Consider the following 21,339-nt stretch of genomic DNA (forward strand, 5'->3'; position numbering starts at 1 on the left):
TTATACAATAATTAATATAGAAGATTTAACACAAGCTTGCAAAACTAAATTGACAATTGATTTATATTTCATATACAATAAAATTTATCCAACATTTAATAATAAAACTATTAATCAATGTGTTTTGGTTACAATTAAGTGATCAATAGTTTTTTATTATTGTTATTCATTGTTATGTATCCATTTATAACTAAAACTTATACAATCTTATTGGTGGTGCTTAGATTGCATTTCTATGAGAACATAGATTTTCATTGTATTTTATCAATGGAAATTCTGTCATAATTTATCCACCCTCTTATCATTCCAAACCTGTATGATGTTCTTTCTTCCGAAGAACACAAAAGAAAATATTCAGTACAGACAAATGCAGTACAGCAGCACCCATTGACTTATAATTGAATAGGTACCACTGTTGTTTGATTACCAACATTCTACAAAATATCCTCTGTTGTGTTCTGCAGAAGAAAGAAAGTTTGGAATGACAAGAGCAAGAGACAAATTTTTTTTGGGTGAAGTATCCCTTTAAATATTTACAAAGTAAAATATTTTGAAGTATCAGCACAGGGGAACATCTTAAGAAAAAGAACATTGCCATTCAACTTTTAAGTGAAACTGCAAATTTGAAAGATAAATCACACATGAATATGGTGTGTGCGAAAGCATCAAGCCTACAGTATTTTTTATATTAATAAGTGAACAGATTATATTCTCTCTGGAGGATTTCTGCACTGCACCGTTTCACCTCCCCACTGAGGCTCATCCAAAACACAACCAGATGAGACCCAACAAAACAATTACTGCAACAGAGATATCTTTAATAGCCTAGAGCATCCAATAGCATTGTCTTAGGGAACGAAACCATCAGACATCTGTACAACTGGTGTTGAGATGTTATCTAGCCGATGCATTTAGCTGGACTCTCATGGGGTTTGTTTTGATGTATTCCTGCAGGGTTAATTTGGTAACTGTAAGAGAGCAGAATGTCTAACAACATGGCCAAGATTGCAGATGCGCGAATGACGGTGGAACAATTAAAGCTGGAGGTTAATATTGACAGAATGATGGTAAGTATGTAAATGTTACCAGACAAAATTTTTGATTTGAAAAATGCAGTGATAAACGTGAAAAATGATAATTACCGTACATTAGAAAAACCTGAATACTTATGTTAACAAATGGAAAGTTATCATAAAGTGTTTTTCATAAAAAGAGAATTTATGATAAATTATTTGTTGATGGATGAAGTATAATTTTCTCTGCACAGGTATCTAAAGCAGCAGCCGAACTGATGGCTTACTGTGAGACCCATGCAAAAGAAGACCCCCTGGTGACACCTGTACCATCCTCAGAAAACCCTTTCAGAGAGAAAAAGATTTTCTGTACTATTTTGTAGTTATTTGTAGGGTTTATTGTATTATTTTGTAGAAATTCAACACCTGAAGCCAAATTATTTAACGTTATACACAATGTTATTAAATGTGTAAAATGTCTCCTTATCTCTGTCATGTAACTGTTGTAATCTATTATAACTGTAGTACTTCTGAGTTATTTTCTTTAAAAATGTTTCTTTTAATGACTTATCCACATGTAAAAAAATGTGTAATAAACATTTTCTCAAGGCAGCTGTGTCACTCCATTTGCAGTACCTTTTCAACATAATTTAATATTTGTGTGATTTGTTTAATATTTTATATCAAAAGCAACAACATTTCTTTTCAGAAATATGCTCTGGTTGAAATACATCTCTCTCAGTCTCAAAAATGTTGTAACAATTATATAGAATTAACATTTTATTTATTACAATACAGTTTAGTTAAGTGCTGTCTGTTCACATTTGGGTTTTATTTCATGTAGGCAATTTGTTATGAATCACAGAGGAGAACCCAAGCGCAGGCAGACACAGGGGATGACGGGGTTAACAAGAGTTTTAATAATAAAACAGGAACAAAACATAAACCCCCTCGATGGGGAAAACAGGACTGGGCGCCGGCTGGAAGGCCGGCCGAGGAACAGGACTGGGCGCCGGCTGGAAGGCCGGCCGAGGAACAGGACTGGGCGCCGGCTGGAAGGCCGGCCGAGGAACAGGACTGGGCGCCTGCGGGACCACCGGACTTGGGACCACCGGACTTGGGACCACCGGACTTGGGACCACCGGACTTGGGACCACCGGACTTGGGACCACCGGACTTGGGACCGCCCTCCGTTGCCTCTTCTTCTTCAGCCGAGCCACCCGTCTGGTGGTCTGCTGGAGGAAGGAGGTGAAGGGCGTGGCTGTCTCCGGGTTGGAGGCCTCTGACGAGGACCCCCAGGACTCTCGCCTACCCCTCTTGCCACCAAGGCTGACTGCGGGTGGGGAGACTGTAGGAGGTGGTGCGGTGAACGAGGTGGAGGTTGCAGAGGGTGAGGAGAAGCCCACAACCCCGATTTGCAGGGTACGCCCTCGGGGATGGCGGCCAGCGGGGGGGAAAGACTGGGTTGAGCTGAGACACTGGGCTCCGGCCGATTCATGGCATACCTGATCAGGTCAGTGAAGCCCAGTGGTCTCAGCATTTTCATCTCCCACCCTGCTAGAGGTTGGTTGAGGCCGCCATTGAACAGGACCATCTACTCCTGCTCATTGTGGACCATCTCCCCTGCCGTCTCAAAAAAACGGTCCGCAAACTCCAGGACATCAGAGTGCCCCTGGCGTAAACGTAGGAGGCGATGAGCCTGGGTTGCTCGTCTGGCCTCCATTTAGCCTGCTGGGTTCGATGCTGGCTCGTTCGTTCTGTTATGAATCACAGAGGAGAACCCAAGCGCAGGCAGACACAGGGGATGACGGGGTTAACAAGAGTTTTAATAATAAAACAGGAACAAAACATAAACCCCCTCGATGGGGAAAACACTAACTAAACTAAATTCAAAAAACAGAAAACAAATACTTCCCACATGGGGGCAAAAAACTACTAGAAAAACAAACAAGGAACTTGAACTAAACATACACGATACGGGAACTAGGAACTTGAACTATACACACTAGCAGGGCATATGTACAGCAAGTACAAGTATAACGAACGAGCGCAAGACAATAGACATGAGGGCATCTTAGGAAAACTAACAAAGGAGATAACAATGGGCGTGGGTAATGAGACACAGGAGGAAAGCAATAATAGGAACGAGAGGGGCGGGGCCAATGACGAGACTGGAGAGAACACATATTATGTCCTGATTGACCATAATATGTTTCTCTCCACATAAAACACGTGGGTCATGATTCTGCCCCTAGACCAGAAAACCAAGACAAGACTAGGCAGAATCATGACACAATTCTTGCATTCTTTTGTTTCTCATCAGTTTTCTTAGTTACCCATATTGTGTTATCGTTGCTTTCCATAGTTCTCTCATTACTTCCTGTGTATGGTCAGTCTTCGTTTTTGATTGTTCTGTGTAGTCTTTATTCCACTCTTGTTTGATTGAGGACTACAACAATAACTTTAGTTAATATTTGTTTATTTGTACTTAGTGATGTTTGTATTGCTTTTCAAAAGTTGCACCATTAAAGCACTAGAAAATATTACAAAAGGATAGAAAAAAATCTAGACAATCTAAAGAAAACATGTTTTGTATGAGAACATTTTGTTATAGAAGGAAGAAACAACTTTATAATTTCCTAATACTTCTATATAGTGTTTTATTAATAGCATGTTTTTTTGTGGAAGCACAAATACAGTTAAAATATATAGGCCTACCTTGGATGTACCATAAATCACTTTGCATTCAATCATCTTCCTAGTAAATGTAAATGCACAGAATGATTAGCAAATATTTTGGTCACACTTCAGAGGGCAATTTTCGCTATAAACAAACCATCAATCCTTTCAATTGTTTCTTATTAACAGTAAGTAAGGTAGTTGTTATTGGTATTGACTAGGATTAGGCATGTAGAGTCGGGTCATGCAGAATTTATAAATTCTAATAAACAGCTGATATAGCATAGGCATGCAAAAAACAACTATTTAATACTGAGAATGGCCCCCTATACTGAAGTGTTGCCAATATTTTTACAGGAGCCTATACTATGGCTAAAATCTTTTAAAAATAAGGACGTCAACATTTTATCCAAAATGACAAATGTAACAAAAAATGGTTGGACTAATGTCAGTATATGATTTTGTCTCATGGCGGCGCTGTTCTCTAATCCCCCACAAAGCTGCTCTTGGGTGTTGCGTTTTACTGTTGTTTATAACAGCTATAAGAGAGAGCAAAGTTCATTCTGCTAAGGGTTTTGTTTGTTGTCTGATCTTGCCTGTCAGCTTCCGTGAATGCATGGATTATACATTAACTTCAAATAACCTCCTTGTACAAATTCATCAAACACACCAAAAACTAGTTTTAATGTGCTTCAGAAAAAACGGGGACATCATTAATTCTTTCAATTTGCTTTAACCAAATTAAATGACTGTAAACTGTAAAGCTCAATTTACATTTAAAACCAAATCATTAAATTCACGTAGGCTCAATTGAAACACCCATTACTGGTCTAAAAGCACCTCAGTAAAGAAAATGTTGTAGTCTCTGAATCATCTGTGTCTCAAGAATAGAAGGAGGAGGGCGGGTCAACTTTTGTACTGTGAGGTTGTCTTTTTCTGTCACTAAAGAGCAGGAGGGCGGAATCATTACTGCTTGGGTTAGGCAGGTGAGCAGGTGCACACTTTGGAGACAGGTAACTAGGATATTCCCATCACCAGCACAGGAGCGCGTTGGGTGCCCTGTCGTGACAACACACCCCAGAGTTCAGGTAGTGTACTCAAACAAATACCGACAGCTTCAACTCGAAACATTTGAATGCTACACTATTGTGGAAATCATAACAGAATGCGCTAAATGTGACTGAAAATAACTACATGTGAAATCATTCCGTTTATACCACAATAGGCTAACGATATAAATTTGATGCAAAACATTTTTTGTCTAGTTTTAAGTGATATTTTGTTTGTACCTATGCAAGAGCATAAAAATGACTATAGTGTCTGCCAAAATTCCAGTTATGAGAATTATTGCTGCTATGTATCGCTTCAAACAGGATCTGCGCCTTTTATTTTTGCTTTATTCCTAAACACGTTACAGAAGTTGTATTGCAATAAAGAAAGTCAATACGTCGTCTAAATAGGCTATGCCTGAAATAATGTGTAGGAGGCGTAAGGCAGAAAGCAAACACCTGATTCTTCAAAGGACAATAAACTCGCTTCTTACCTACCGAGAAAAAACTTGATCTATACATCTGTTGTGCACTTAGATCCGAAAAAAGTCATAAAAACTGTGATTCGTGCGTTTATTCATGCAGAAATGTTAAACGCATTAGTTCCTCCTCCTGATACACGTGTAATAAATGTTATATATTATATAAATCATGTGATACGTTTGATCGATTTTGTTGATAAGTTTTAGAACCACCTGCCTTTGTTATTCCTGTAAATAATAAAGGTTTGGCTTATCATAGTGAACTTTGGGCCCTGATGCATGACCATAAAAGACATTTACTTTACATTACATACAGTATTTTTGTCTAAAGCAACTACAGTAGTTTATTTTTTAACATGTGTTCACCAGAGTGTTCCAACTGTTTTTCATTTTGCATAGCTATGCATTTGGCAAGCTTAGTGGCTTACCTATTTATATCAAACAACATGACTTTTTCTGCATCTGTTCTTAAAATTACATCATTCCCAGTGTGTCATTGAATTTTTTTTCACATAGGGGCGGAATGGCCAACTTCAAAGGCCATGCATTACCTGGTACATTCTTTCTGCTGTTTGGCCTGTGGTGGTCCATAAAGTGCCCTTTTCGACAGAAGCGCAGAAAAGAGAGCCGTGGAGACAGAGACAACCAAACCCTGACTCTGCTCTTTAACCGAATAGACCTAATCGAAGGGGTTCTGAAGATTTTCTTCGCATTTGTTGGTGAGCTGCAAAGCAGATAGAGTGGGTTACATGATATCACCACTGAAATGTTTCTATTTTGTGAAAAGTCTTCTGGCATCCTTTATTCACCCTCTTCATATTTTAAACCTTTGTAACTTTATTTCTTCGGCAGAACACAAAGATATTTTGAAGAAGACTAGTAACCAAACAACAGCGGTCCCCGTTTGCTTGTATTGTGTCAACACGAAACCAATGCAAGTCAATGGGTACTGCCGTTGTTTGGTTACCGACATTCTTCACAATATTTTCTTTTGTGTTCTTAAGAAGAAAGAAAATCACACAGGTTTGAAATGAGGAGAGGGCAAGTAAATAATGGTATTTATGCGAAATTTGAATGTCTTACTCTGAAATGACTATGCAGGGATCATGGCAGAGCAGTTTGTGCCGGATGGTCCTCATGCTCACCTGTATAAAGACGGCTGGGTGAAGCTGATGAATTGGCAACACAGCACTATGTACCTGTTCTTCGGCATCTCCGGCATTGCAGATGTTCTCAATGTCTCCTCTCTGCCTGTGCCAGTTGGTCTCGATCGCCTCTCACTTTCATTGGCTCTCTTTGTGGAAGGTATATTTATATTTTTGCATCTGACAGACACGTTTACCCAATGCAACTTATAACATTGAGAAGAAATAGACAGATTTCATTCTAAAGAGTATGAAGTGCACCTATAATTCAAACTAAAAGCTAAATGCACAAACCAGGAACCATGGATACAAAGACATTCTTTGTATGATACGCTGATAAGCGGAATTTGTGTGTTTGTTGAGGGTGGGGGGTTAGGTGTGGCTAGGTTTCACCAACACGTTGAATTGCGGGTTTTTTCTTGCAGGGTTTCTTTTCTATTTTCACGTGCACAATCGCCCTCCTCTGGACCAGCACATTCACTCTCTGCTTCTGGTTGCTGTGTTTGGTGGAGCAGCCAGCACACTGCTGGAGGTATTCAAGAGAAATAACCCAGTGTTGGAGCTTCTCAGATGCAGTTTGGCCATCTTACAAGGCACATGGTTCTATCAGGTAAGGACAACATCTCCAGGTCAAGTAACAAGATAAAATCTTGTCATTGGGGATATTTTGTCATCACTGAAATTGATGTAACTGTTGCTCTATCTCAGATTGGATTTGTCCTGTATCCTCTGAGTGGACCCCAATGGAACCTGGAGGAACATGGCAACATCATGTTTATCACCATGTGCTTCTGTTGGCATTATGCTGTGGCTTTGCTGATCGTGGGAATCTTCTACTGCGTTGTTTTTAGGTGAGGACACAATCCATCTACCTAAATCAATCAGTTTCTTCTGACTTCATTTTAGTGACAGCTGTGTGTCTTTCATTTCCTACAGTTTTTCAAACTGGTGTGCAGGAAGGCAGATGGGTGATATGGAGTTGGGCCTCAGAAAATCGACCTTCTCCAATTCTAGCACCCAGAAAGCTTTGCTCCAAGAATCAGATGAAGAATAGGTGGATTCATTGACTTTGAACTGTGAGAAATAGTGATTTGAAGAATTGAATGCACTGCAAAAAGAATTTCTCAAGCTGGTCACCCAATATGACCGACGCAAATGATTACTACCATATGAAATCTCTTTCCTGTGTTCATTCCGAATATATTATGTTAAATAGACTTTGTAAATAAAGTGGTTAGCACAGGTGTAAAGAACACCTGGCATCGTTCCCACTAAAATAGAGGCTTGACCATTTGCCAAAAATGGTCAAGTAAAAAGAGTCGAAAGAACTGAAAATGTTCCTCTGGAATATGTAATTATATGTGTATGAATGATATTCACTTGAAATTACCTACAGGTTCATCACTAAATAATGGAAATATGGTATTGCATGAGTGCTCTTTTTATAGTGAAAGGGAAATTAGTAAAGTCCAAGCTGTTTGGGACTGTTTTGTGAGTTGTCATTTATGTAACTGGCCACAGCATGTAAATAAAATTATTTGAATATAAAATTCAAGTACAGGCTAAATCCCTAAACAGCAGTAAGCAGCTTGACTTATCGTTATATTTACATTGCAATTCAGTTGCGTGCACGAAACGAAGATTTGAAGATTTGTTTAGAACTATCATTTATTACAGTACACACCACATACTGTATTAACAGTATTTGTTAAATTACACTGCTTTAGGAGAAATACATCAAAAGCACCAATAAACAAACTTGCTTGTCTGCATGTCAACATCTTTAACGAAAGGCCATTTACCTTACAAATGTGAAATGTTTGTCAGCGATGTCACTGTCATCCGACTACAATGTTTACAGATGACATTACACCAGTCACTATGTCAGCATGTACATGAAATGTCTGGAACAACATAATCTGAGAAAAATGAAGCGTCAGCTCAATCCAGTGCTGCCGAATCTGACACCATTTTTCCCATCTGCTGCTTTCATGGGAAACATTGAAATTTCAGAACAAGATGTCACTGCACCACACAACTTCTTTGTTGTTTTAAAGTGCGTCTGATTCTTCCATGCATTTTCTCTTCATCAAGAGCAAAAGCTACACATATAGTTGTTTACTGAGGATCTGGATTTGTCTTCGGCGAGGGAGCGGTGGAAAACACCACCGTAGACACCGTGGACTTCGGCGAGCTGGCAGCAGTGCGCTGCAGCTGCTGTGCTGGTACCGTCTGAATTCGAACCTGGGCAAAGCAACACACTTGTGAATTACATATAGATTCCTCGTGTGAGCAGTATATTTTATTTGTTAGGCTTGTACGACAGGTTTGTTTAAGATTAATCTGGTGAAGACTGAACCTGTGTGGCTTGTCCCTGCTGCTGCAGCTGTTGCAGTTGCTGAGCAGTCACAAAGCTGACAGGCTTGTTACCAGCAATTATCTTGGTACCCGCCGGCATGGTGGTCAGGATGATGTTTCTTCCCAGATTGCTGATGCTGAAAACAGAAGACACATTAGCCACACAAGTCTTAAAGCCAATGGGAAACTTCAACAAAGTCAGTGATGCGGGACTAATTTAAGATCACTTTTCGCTTACAATAGAAATATTTGGCGAATATCACAAAAGCTGTAAATAGCCAATCCGGATCATGTTTCATCATCAAATCTGAAGGATTTTTTGTTTAAAGATAATGGTTAAGACCATTACGGTTCCAACAGGCATATCAGATGAGAAATGTAGTCCACATGATGTGACATTCCAACAGAACTTCCAGTTTACTGTGTTGCGTTTTTATTGAAGACCATAAAGTGTATTGATGATTACACAAATCTATTTGAACTCTCTTTTACGGCAAACTACTTTAAAATTAAGAGCACATTTAGGTAATGCTTAAGATAAGCGATCCACGTTTTAAAGTTTGCCTTTTAAAAACTGTACAGTTCTTCTTTGTTGATGTTTTTATGTGATAACCTCCATTTTAATCAGAGTTTTCATGCGTCTTGTAATGCTGTTAGTCTTTTACATCGCTGTTGGATTATGTCACTTCTGAGGACACCAGACTGGAATGACCACGATACAACTAGAAAAGCTAATTAATTTTTTGCAACTGTCTCTTAATTTCTTTCCACCGCTATCATTTATTATTCTATTTCATTGGTTGTGGGGTAGAAAATAACCTAAACAGTTGATAGAATTTAATGCTCACTTGGTGCTGATGTTGCCTTTTAGTATGGGGGTAGTGACCATACTCTTGTTTTTCAAAGGTTGGTTGAGGACAGAGAGAGGCACTGTGATCCTCGTGGGAAGCTTCCCCTGTAAGAATTAGAGTTCAGGCAGTTATGCTGACATAAACAAATAACCAGCAATATATATATAGTTTTTTAAAGCTACATGTCTATTAAAACATACATCAGGGATACTTTTCAAACTCTGTCAAATTGAATTTCAAAGAAGTTAATATGTCAAAGATAAACATACCGCTTGTGTAGTGACTACAGTAGCACTGACTGGCATCTGTCTGACTGTGGCGGTAGCAGTGCCCAGAGACAGCGGAGAGCCTGTGGCTGCGGAAGTGAATGTAACACCTTTGGCTCCTCCCACTCCACTGGTGGCTATGGTAACAGTAGTTGGTCCCGATGACACCGTGGCGGGCTTTGTAGCTGTGGTGGTTGTGCTAATTGAGACAGTCTGACCCTGTTTCTGAGAGATAACACCCAGGTTTGGCACTATTCTAATAGTAGTGCCGGCTTTCGAGTCAGAGGAGGTGACAGTTGAGAAAGTGCGGGTTTTGGGGTCTGGCATAGTGACTGCTAGGGCGGGCATGAGGCGGATGGCCGTGTCACAGGTTCCTTTTAGTTCCTGGTGAACCTTTACGAGGGTAGCGGTGCCTGTGGTGCCTAGAGAGGTAGACGATTTGGCAGCCAGGGTCTCAGCAGTTGCAGATGGAGAGGCCTTGTGTGCGGGGGGCGAGGCCTGGGACGGAGACATATGTAGAGTGGCAGAGATGCTCTTGCTGCACGTGGCACTGCTCAGCATGTCTGGGGTGAGTTTGACGGTGGCCATTGGGGATTTAGTGAGGGTGGCCATCATGTCTGGAGTGATGCGGAGCACTGTTTGACCTTTGGCATCAGTGGTGATCGAAGAGGAGGGCAGACGGAGCACATCCTTGCCCTGAATGCGCAAGTTAGTGGCGGTGAGAGGAATTCCTGACCCACTTTGGTTCTTTACACCTAACTGTCCCGTGATTGCAACCTGGTAGAAACCAAAAGCGAGCAATCCTTGAAATGTAGCATAGATATGTTTAAAACTTTTTCTTTTTCAAACATGAATTCTGAGCGATCTGATCACAAAAACACAGTGGTAAATGGAGGTGTAAATGTGTCTCTATGTCTGTTTGTACCTGTTTGATGATACTCTGGCTGCTTACTCCCTGCAGTACAGCAGTCGATGCTGTGTTATGGGCAGAACTGGCGGGTGAGCTGGTTTGAGGTTTGGTCATCATGACAGCAGTGGCAAGGCCTGGGACAGTAAGACTTGCCTGACCACGTGAAGCCTGTACCTGAATGGGGCTTCCAGCAGAATGACCTCTTAGTGGTACAGTCACCACTGCCTGCTCCCAGAAAGACATACAATAATTTTATCCAGCACTAACAACATTTAGATTTTGTGTGATATGTCATTTACACTTATTTGAATATAATATGCCTATGCTACAGCAACATTAGTTTAATAGCATATCATAACGTCATATGAATGTCATAAAACGAAAATATAAAAAATATTCCAGCCTGAATATTGAATATTCAATCTTATAGCACACCTGTGTGATGCTCTTGCCATGGGCTACAGACACTGGCACCCTGATGTGATGGGAGCTCTGGTGCAGTAATGTTGCAGGCTGGGTCGCAGAGGAGGTTGAAATGCCAGGTTGTGTGGTGACCACTCGCACCTGAGGCAGAGACCCGGCAGCAGCCGAGTGGGCCACCAGCCGAGTCGCAGGCTGTACTGGGGCCTGCTGGGAAACCTGTGGCTGACTGGCAGATAGCAGTGTTCCTAACTGGGGCATGGGAGGAGGTGATACCAACAAGACACTGGGGGGAAAACAAATTTTATAATATTTATAACTGGTTCCTAAAATAATTCTTTAAGTAGTTTAATTACTAACCTGGGGCTGGATTTGATGGGATCTGGAGTGGCGACTTTTGTTGGCGTAGCTGCTGCGGGCGGGAGAGGTGATTTGGGGGTTCCAGGGGTGCTTGGTGTGGAGGGAGGTTGAGGTAATGTGGCGGGGTTAATGGTGACTCCTTCGGTAGCCGAGCTCTGAGCAGCCTCAAGAGCACCATTTTTACCGCCGGGCTCTTTCCCACCAGCCTTCTACGTGCAGAAAAACATCATAGACAAACAAACGCAAATGTGATGCAAATGTGGATGAACATACAGTATGCTTTACATTTTAAATGAGCAAGCGAGAGAATGGCATGATTGAGTGGACGTCTGGTGTAGTGTGGCAGAACTTACAGGCTTGGGGGATGGTTTTGGCTTTTGCTGTAGAGCTTTCTTTGCTTTGGCAGCTGCAGCTTGAGCCTGGTGTATTCTCTCTGAATGAAAAGAGATGATCACATTGAGGCCTTGAAATGTATTAAAAACTAATCCTGATGTCTCATCTGCTGAGTTTAGGTTGAAATCTAGGTCGTTCAGAATCAAAGAGATTGATCTGATCAAAAGCCACCTTTTGCAAATGCTTTTTGTAATCCATTGTTATTGTGACACTAAGTGTTTTGCCAACTAGTGTGCCAACTTAACTAGTGTGATATATTAGATATATTCAGATTCCTTTGAAATGAATTATTAAAAGGCTTCATCATTTTTACAATTAACAACACCTGGTAACCTGACTCCAGCCTCCTCTCCAAACACTAAACCTGCTCTGCTTGTTTGGATATACAGTACATAGGATCCACTGGTGTGAAAACAAACATGCTGTTTTCTCTGCTCATTTGGATACTGCCCGAGGGTATGTAACGCTTTCTGTTAAAAATATGACCACAAGCAGTACCGTGCACGTTTTATGGGGACGCTTACCAAACTCCTCCTGGCTCCGGTCTCTGTGGAGGTAGATCCAGAGCTTCCGGCCGATGTCGTATTTCACGCACGGATCTTTCTCGTAGTGGAGCCGGTCAAGGGCACCGCTCACCACAGTGTTGACCTAAAAATCAAACGTGTGTTCACATTGACAGTGACTGTATTATGAAAACAAACACAAAAGCATGAAACTTCTCTATGACCTGTGCACTGGTGACATCCGGGGCAAGGAACTGGGAGTCTTTGAGTAACTCACAAATCTCAGCTCTGGTACCCTCTCCGTTGGGCAGCCGGGCAGCAGCATCCCTTACTGTGTTGAGACAAACAGGAAGCACATTTAAAAACCATCTATTTTTTACTTAAAATTATAATAATATAAAAAGAACATCTGGCAAATGCATAAATGTAATGTAATAATGTTGTTCATCAACATTTCTCCTTTTGATTTCTGTTTAATTTCTGATATCATTCAACAGAAATAGACCCAACAAAAGGCTTACTTAATCTCACTATGAGATCAATAAAACAGTTTTGACTAAAAGTACCCAACGGTTACCAAGAGACAGTATGGTGACATAGGCCGGTCGATCCGAGCGCAGTAAGGAATGCTCTCGAGCTTTATTGAGTGATGTCTCCTTGTCAAAAACTCCCTTGACAGGTCCCACCACAGACTCAAAACCGTGCATTCGGTAAGTGAAGGCTTTGTGTGGCTGATCATAACGCTGTTGCTCCTAATGAATGAAGAGAAAGAAAATCTTATTTGATAGAACAATAACACAACGTTGACAGAAGTATACAGTTGTCAGCACGCCTACTTGGCTAAGTCAATCAATCAAATTTTCACTAGTCAGGTAAGGGCCTGGCACAAACCTGCTCTTGAAAAACGTGCCTTTCCTCTCCTGTACTAGGTCTCACCACGTAGTCGGTCCAACTAATAAACAGTAGAGAAACTGAGTGTCAGGCGTAACCCGAAAGTAATTAGCTTCTAAAAATTTATCTGTGTGAAAGTGTGACAGTAATGATTCAAGTAAAAACACTGTACACTCACACTCTTGGTGTTGGTGGAGTCAGCTCTGCGGTTTCTTCTCCTTCTTGCTGTAAAGCAAACACACGATCAGAAACAGGACAGTCTGAGCTAGAAAACAAGAAAATCCTTTATTACCTTTACGACAACCACATGATCCTTTGACTCCAACCATAACTGGCACAGGGCACTCAGGTCTTTGTCTCCATCTGTATTTTGGCCTGCACAGAAACACGTGAATTCTTATGAATCAAATGAAATGTATGATTCTAAAAATGTATTGTGCCTCAATAATTTAAATGAGTTTAGTCAAATATTAAATGTGTTTAAATACAGCTTTCTAAACAAAACTGAAATTGTGTTACTTTTTATAGCAGCGTGCATGGAAACTTTTGCAACATCCCAGCATGCACATTCAGTTGGAGAGCTGTAACTCTGGCGCGACTACTTTTAAAAAGCTAAAATATGTAAAAATTTGCTATCATTATTGACAATAATCATTATATAAATATAGGCATGATTGCTAATATTGTGTTAATAATATTGTGAGAATGATGCATTGGCCAAAAAAGTGAAAAATATTTTTTGATGAATTTGACTGATTATCAACCAACATACATCACAATCATTTTGTTATAATATTGTCGTATAAGCATAAAGTCTTTTGGAACAATCATTAAAAATTTCACAATCTAAATGTGTTTTTATAACTTATATTTTCTACTTATAAACAGAAGGATACAAGTACTGGACAGGACAGGACAGAACATAAGACATCTTCTAACCTATCCATTTCCACTGCTGTGTTAGTTCCTTAAACTCCACTAAAGGTATGAAGCCAGTGGGCAGAGCCATCACACCAGCTAAAGAGAGAGCAAGTAAGATCACATACAAGCCAAAACAGCTAAATTAACCAGAAATATTTATTTGAACATATACCATACAGTAAAACTTACACTTGCTCTCTCCAGCAAGAAACTGTAGAGCAGGCACCACCGACTCTGACCAGCAGGGGGCCATAGAGAACCAAGGGTTTAGTGTGCTTGCTGGAGATGATTGCCACTGTTGCACTTTTTCATCCACCTGAGTGTGACAAGACTTGTTTTTCATTTCTCATGATCAGAGACTTTTTTTTAACCTTGCATCTGCTTAAATGCATTGATAGTTTTGTCGATTGGTGTACATGTATACATTTTCGCCCACTAGGCCATCAGTTGCGAACAAATTGACAGATTTCAATCACAACGTGCTTAGCTTGGCAACTCCTACAATACTTATTAAAAAGAACAAGTCTGTGTCTAAATGATACTATATGTGTGTATATATATATATATATATATAGGGATCATATGTACCATGGAGGATGTTGCCAGCCCTTCTAATCTCAGAACATCCTTTAGCAAATGAAAAAAACTGATGGCGATTTCCTCCACCAATTCAGGGCTGTTCTGGGACTCATCCATGGGCCTTCGTTGCAAAGCAAGACAAATAAATGCAGGGTATTTAAAATCTGAGAATCTGAATTGTACAAGAGAAATACCTACTCTTCTTTAATGCTTTGGGCCAGAGAAGCGGAGGTGTCAGCAAGAGCCAGATTCCCTGAAGCTGCTGACATCAGAACATCAGAGACTTCCTCTGATTCAGTCTTAATAGGACGCATCTTTTTCTTTCTCTTCTCCTCCTTTATTTTCTTCTTAGGCAGCACCAGGTCAAAGACATCTAGTGCACAAAACAGAGACAGAAAACATGATGCTTCTTATTTAAAAAAAAACGAGACTTATTACGCAAAATAATTGAGCTGATTGTCTCACTTGTAACGGATCCTTTTCTGCCAATGTTCACACGTGACATAATGTCACCAAGATGAAGGTCGGAGGTAATGAGATCCGGGTGATCCTAAAAATGACAACAATAATTGTCTGTACAACTCTTTATCCTTCTACTATACTGAACATCATTAAAATATGACCCCTTTTAGGTTTGCAAGTATCAGGTATAGACAAAGTTACTGGTTGTCGTTTTCTCTTCTCTCTGTGCCTATGTAACATGGCTCTGAGGTCCTTCTCACCCAGCTCAGGCTTGTCTGCATGAAAAAATATTTTCTTTAGTTACTTTTTTTTCTAGTATTTATTTGAGTTATTATGTAACTAAAATGTACTAAAACAACTGAACCTGACCTCTAGTCTTCATGTCCTGAGTAGAAAGGCTGGGCAGGACCCTGAGAGAGACAGTTGGTGTTGGGGAGGAGGGCGACTGAGGAACAGGTAACCAAGAGGCTGTATCTGCTCACATTCAAACAAAAAATGTCCATGTAATCTACAACATTTCTAGTTAATATTCAAAACCATACAATGAGGCTAAAAAAGTTTGGTCACACCCACCATCTTCATCCGATGACACATTACTGTCCGCACACTCGGTTTTCACATCCTTCAGTATGTGACCCACTCGACATCTGACTCTCTGTTCTAGCACCTCCTTGTGAGAGGGAGCAGGATAACGCCGTTTTACGGCCAGTTCAGGTCCACTGTGAACTGCCAAATCCAGCAACTCCTACATTAAAAGAGAAAAACTAAATTTATTAAGACAACATATAACAGCAAGGCAACATATAACAGCAGTAACTAGTCAAAGCAATTCGTCCGTGTTGAATTTGTGGATCATGTAAGTTATTCACTTATTGTGAACATGGTCAAAGGGATACTTCATCCAAACATTTAAATTCTGATCATATAATCACCTTCTAGTTGTTCCAAATCTGTATAAATGTATTTGTTCTGATGAACGCAGGGAAAGATATTTGGACGAATTCTAATAACAAGACAGATTTTGCCCCCCATTGCCTACCATGTTTGGAAAAAATACAATGGTAGTCTAAAGTGCCCCAGAACTGTTTGCTGTCCTTCATTCTTAAAAATGTCTTCTTTTGTGTTCAACAGAACAAGGGAGTCAATGGGAAGCAAAATCTGTCTGGTTATAAGCATTCTTTGAGTTCATCAGAACAAAGAAATGTATACAGATTTGGAACAACTCGAAGGTGAGTAAATTACTTATTTTTGGGTGAAGTATCCCTTTAAAAAACAGATGCTGTGGCTATCTGAAATGATCACAGCAAGTAAGTTATAATACACATATTGATTTGCTGACTAGTGGTGTATATAATAAATAAAGACAGACATTAAAGTAGATTATCATTGTACCTTTCTGGAGACCAGGATCTGCTTGAGTAATTTATGGTAGTACTGCTGAAGGGAGAATATTTGTCTTTTCTTCTGAGACTTGGCACAAAGTTGCCTGTACTTCACCACTTCTGGATTAAAGTAACCATCTATGGCAAGACAGACAAAGTTTGCATTATGCTGTATATTCATGTAAGACTCATTGGAAATGAAAGAAAAATATTATGACCTCTAAAAAGTTTCTGGGCAATGTGCAAGGGATTTCCAAAGAAGAAATTCTGGTTGTTGAAAAGGTCGCCAATGATGTTGTCCTGCTCAGAGATGTTGTTCTCAGAGAACTGTGGCAGGAGCTGACGAAGATGTGTCCGTTGAGCATCTGTCAGTACATCTGTCCATGTGCTCTCGCTCATCACAGAGAAAAACATATCTGGCTGCTCACACACAAATACATAACATTTAAATAATGAACACAGACAAAATAATAACATCGTTTGTATTCTTCATAGCTGTTAGAAGACAACATTACATCCTCTAGTAGATCCTCAGGAACCCGAACTCTGCAGTCTCCCAACATGCACTCCTCCATCACACGTCCGTCACGGTCCATTACAGACTCCAGTGGGTCTGTTAACATGTGATCCAGTGCATCCATCTTTAACACACCTTCACAACAGCCAAAAACAAAATGAAACATTATAGGACGCAATGGCATGCACGAGCATAACAGTGTAGATGAACAATCTCTTTTAATTCTGAAAAAGGGTGCAAGATTATCTCACCTTTAATATCACGCAACACGTTAAAAGAGCATATAAAAACATAGCCTATTGCGTTTAACACAACTTATATTTAATATATCGCAACAATCTCATATTTACCAAAATACTGTCAAGACAGCATCCGTTTTACAAAGTACAACAAACGAAGCGCAAAGGAAAAATAAACATTTCCTTTCAAATGAACAGTTATACCGAAACCCGCGTGTGTTCGTCAAATCAAGCATAATCCCTCGATAGATGGATAGTCAGTTGACTAATATAAAAAAGGCAACAAGCTAACAGTCTTTGTTCAGTCTTTAAAACTATTAGTATGCAACGTCAATAACCAAATGTTCAGTGTTCATTAAATATATACCGTTACGCACGCTACCTTTTATACATTGCTAATAAAAGTTAAAAGCATCTCACCATGTGCGTTTGTGAAAATTAAGAATGAATACGTTAGCTAGCTCTTCTTGACGGCGGTGGGAATAATAACATTGGTGCACATTTCCGCTCTCTGTTGCAGCTACGTATTTCCGGTAAATTGAGGGAGAGTACGAGGTTCCGGTTTGTAATTCGCCACGAACGTGGATTATTAGCGGCCAGTGAGGAAGTGCTATAGGATCATATTAACAACATTTAAAGGTGTAATAATATATGTTACATATATAATATACATGTAACGTTAATGCAAAACTCATTTAGCCATGAGTTTTAAACAGTTTAGGTACATCCGACGTGTGGGCGGATCGTCTCGCTATTGCTGTGTCCCGTTGTGTAGAGCTTCCCAAAGGTTCAACTCTGTGCTAAGTTTTCACGCTTTCCCCACGAACAAGGAAAGTCGCATGAAGTGGCTTCGCAACATCAGACGTGCGATTACAAACATCACCCCGGAGTTTAGAGTCTGTGGTCGTCATTTTGAGAGCGATGATTTTACCAAGACATTTACAAAAGCGGGACGTCGGATATTAAGGAAGGGGGCTGTGCCCACTCTGTTCCAGTGGAACAACTACTCAGGAGGTGACGTCCCAAATTTAGAGGACAATGACTCTGCGCATATGACCCTGCAGCAGCTGGAGCATAACTACTGTATAGTATTCAAACCCGTGCCAACTGATCTTGCTCTAAAACAAGCTCCCTGTAAAGTGGAAGTGTTGCCTGTCTATGAACGTTTATGCTTGGGCAGGTTTGCTGCATCTGATGATGACATTAGACACTACACTGGGTAAGATATAAACGAAGAATAAGATGCTATTACCAAGCACATTTTTGTGAAGTAGTTCACTGTAGGTGGGTGTTCCTGAAAAGTTGTGAAATTTTGATTTATTTCTAAATATATTCACAGTGTTTTACCACAAATTACCACATGAGCACATTGCTAACAGGTTAGGCCACCTCACTAATTCAATAACAAGATCCCAAAATATAAGGGAAATATCATAGTAATTCTGTACTTTGAACTTCATTTTAAAAATAAATGTGTATTACTTTTTATTTCATGTATATTAAGATGTTTAGAGTCTTTACATTTTCAAGGTTTCCTGGATATTAAATTACAAGTATAAAATAGACATGTTTCAGATTAAAATCTTAATGACTCCATGCAATTTTGTTGACCTTATAATATGTATTTCAGACTCTGATGATTGAAATAAAAACTCACAGGGGTTGATTATTGTTTTATTTTGGACAGTCGAAAGTGCCTGTGGTTGCACAAACAATCAGCTACATTTCTAATGTCAGTCCTATTCATTGTGTAAAGAAATGGCTAGGACATATTTTCCGGCTAAGATTATCTTTTTGAATTTTTTTAAATAATACCATGTATTTAATTTTGTCTATCAGTCAGTCATATTTCATAATTTCCTTTTTTAACTTTTGTCATTAATATGTATATACGGTTGTTAAGCCGCTTTAAAAATAAAATTAGAATTCACTTGTCCTAAGATTTTTTCCACCCTAGAAAGCCATATTGGTATGTAATGACTTTTGTCTAATAAGAATATGTCGTCCACGTTAATTCATTACAACCATGTCCAATAATTCAATGTTCAATATAGACATACATTTGCATTCTGTGGTGTGTATTTTAGATTCTTGTCTTACAAACATTTGATGGCCTTTTGGAGACTTATCGAACCTGAAACCAACAAGATTCGTGTGACCAGAGTACTGCCCAGTGTAGTCAGAGGACCAAGCAATGAAACGGTACGTAACACAGACACTTCTGGAGCTGGGAACAAAATATAAATGAATTGAAATGCATTATATGTATCATAATTATTAAAATTTTATTTTGACAGAGTCGGTCATTGCAGCGCATCGATGAGTTCTTCCTCTTCATGGTCTACCTTTCCGTCGGACTTTCACTGAGCGATCTGGCCCACAGATTTAACATCCATCAGTACATGGTGATCAAAATTATAAGAGCCTGGGCCAGTTTTCTGCACAGCATTCTTGGTTCTGTGCACATCTGGATGTCTGAAGAGGCGGTTAAAGCTCACCTACCCAAAGAGTTTCAAGACTACCCAGACACACAAGTGGTCATTGACTGCGCAGAGCTGCGTTGTGAAGTGCCATCCGGTCTCCCACTTAAAAGTGAAGACTGCTCCGAGTCCTCATACAAGACCTTTTGCACCTTCAAGGGCTTAATCGGTATGGCACCACATGGTGCAGTCACTTATGTGTCGTCCCTATATGCAGGATCTATCAGCGATAAGGAGCTTTTGAAGAGGTCTGGACTTTTCTCTCTGTTGAAACCTGGAATGGCCATTATGGTGGACAAAGGCTTTCCTGTGGATGAGAGTGTGCCCTGCAAAGTTTACAGACCATTCTGCTTTTTAAAGAAGGAAAATATGTCAGCTGATGAGGTGAGGGAGTCAGAATACGTCTCTTCTCTTAGGGTCCATGTGGAGAGTCTCATCCATAGGGTGAAGAAACACAAGCTGTTTGACACTGTTATCTCTTCTTCTATCACGGCGAACATCAACCAGCTGTACACGGTTGCGTGCCTTCTTGTAAATTACCAGAATGGCCCTTTGGTTAAAGTAGAGGCTAAGGATTAGGATGGATTCATTATAATAAAGTGTAAATGTAAATACCTTTGATTCTGTGTGATGTAAACAAACTTCTTTGAATTGTGATAATGTTACCCATGGATTACAAAATGCACAAAGAGTTGCATATTGCACACATAGTATTTGCATAAATGTACACACCTCACACTAGAAGTTGCTGAATAAGTTGCTCTACTCATTGCATTGCACTCTACTGTTGCATTGATGATGGTTTATATACTGTATATAACTGTTTCTTTGTACATACTGTTGAATATGTGTATTTACTGTAGATTTGTAAATTTTCCATACGCTGTGTTACTCATTAAATGTTTGTTGTTGTGCCGGGCAGTTAGCCTGCAATGAAGTGCTACTGTAGCACTAAACATTTGTCACTGAATCTTATTTGTTGTATATTTTGAAACCAGGTTACCTGAGGTGAGAAACAAATGTTTTCGTTAATTTAAGTTTTTTTGTAAAACATTTATCACTTTTATTAAATGTATAAATTATGAACAGTGTCATATATAATTCTGTGTTTATTTATGCCATAGGGCCATACATATAGGAATGTGATGCATTATGATCTTAGCAAGAAACATAAAAGTAATGAAACAATACGATACAGTCCTCAACTATACCCTAATGCTTCAGTAAAGTTTCTGCACTTTTGAATGTCCACCATCCTTACAAGACCTGTCTCAAGCAAATCAAAGACGTATGTCTATATTATAAACAAGTGTATCTATTAAACTAGAATTTAATATTCCTCACTATTATTATAATTATCTTGGTTTTGTTTTATGTTTGTGTTGGAAATTACCTGTATCTGTTTCAAACAAATCTGATATAAATATAATATTTATCTC

General features: G+C 39.6%; 4 protein-coding genes across 4 annotated transcripts; 3 read left to right on the forward strand and 1 right to left on the reverse strand.

The window, feature by feature from the left end:
* Positions 1–983: 983 nt before the first annotated feature.
* Positions 984–1,396, forward strand: gng8 (guanine nucleotide binding protein (G protein), gamma 8; the record flags this gene model as incomplete). Its single annotated transcript, XM_079486642.1, has 2 exons — positions 984–1,067; positions 1,268–1,396. The coding sequence occupies 2 exons, from the start codon at positions 984–986 to the stop codon at positions 1,394–1,396; spliced, it is 213 nt and encodes a 70-aa protein (XP_079342768.1).
* A 2,865-nt stretch (positions 1,397–4,261) lies between these two features.
* On the forward strand, positions 4,262–8,154 carry tmem45b (transmembrane protein 45B). Its single transcript, XM_079486637.1, has 6 exons — positions 4,262–4,780; positions 5,740–5,942; positions 6,325–6,528; positions 6,794–6,978; positions 7,077–7,219; positions 7,305–8,154. Exons 2-6 carry the CDS (start codon positions 5,747–5,749, stop codon positions 7,420–7,422), a joined length of 846 nt encoding a protein of 281 aa, XP_079342763.1. The 5' UTR covers positions 4,262–4,780; positions 5,740–5,746; the 3' UTR covers positions 7,423–8,154.
* Positions 8,013–17,933, reverse strand: nfrkb (nuclear factor related to kappaB binding protein). Its single transcript, XM_079486617.1, has 26 exons — positions 17,841–17,933; positions 17,180–17,316; positions 16,883–17,084; positions 16,675–16,802; positions 15,856–16,027; positions 15,652–15,756; positions 15,484–15,557; positions 15,286–15,370; positions 15,019–15,193; positions 14,830–14,941; positions 14,431–14,557; positions 14,260–14,337; positions 13,613–13,695; positions 13,499–13,545; positions 13,321–13,381; positions 13,007–13,181; positions 12,654–12,760; positions 12,451–12,574; positions 11,887–11,966; positions 11,534–11,742; positions 11,189–11,459; positions 10,769–10,978; positions 9,847–10,620; positions 9,575–9,681; positions 8,728–8,863; positions 8,013–8,612 (listed from the first exon to the last, which is right to left on the reverse strand). Exons 2-26 carry the CDS (start codon positions 17,303–17,305, stop codon positions 8,487–8,489), a joined length of 3,894 nt encoding a protein of 1,297 aa, XP_079342743.1. The 5' UTR covers positions 17,306–17,316; positions 17,841–17,933; the 3' UTR covers positions 8,013–8,486.
* Positions 17,890–21,339, forward strand: LOC306911348 (uncharacterized protein). Its single transcript, XM_079486631.1, has 3 exons — positions 17,890–18,639; positions 19,508–19,622; positions 19,718–21,339. Exons 1-3 carry the CDS (start codon positions 18,122–18,124, stop codon positions 20,477–20,479), a joined length of 1,395 nt encoding a protein of 464 aa, XP_079342757.1. The 5' UTR covers positions 17,890–18,121; the 3' UTR covers positions 20,480–21,339.

Source organism: Barbatula barbatula, assembly GCF_947034865.1.
Source record: "Barbatula barbatula genome assembly, chromosome: 22".
Lineage (NCBI taxonomy): Eukaryota > Metazoa > Chordata > Actinopteri > Cypriniformes > Nemacheilidae > Barbatula > Barbatula barbatula.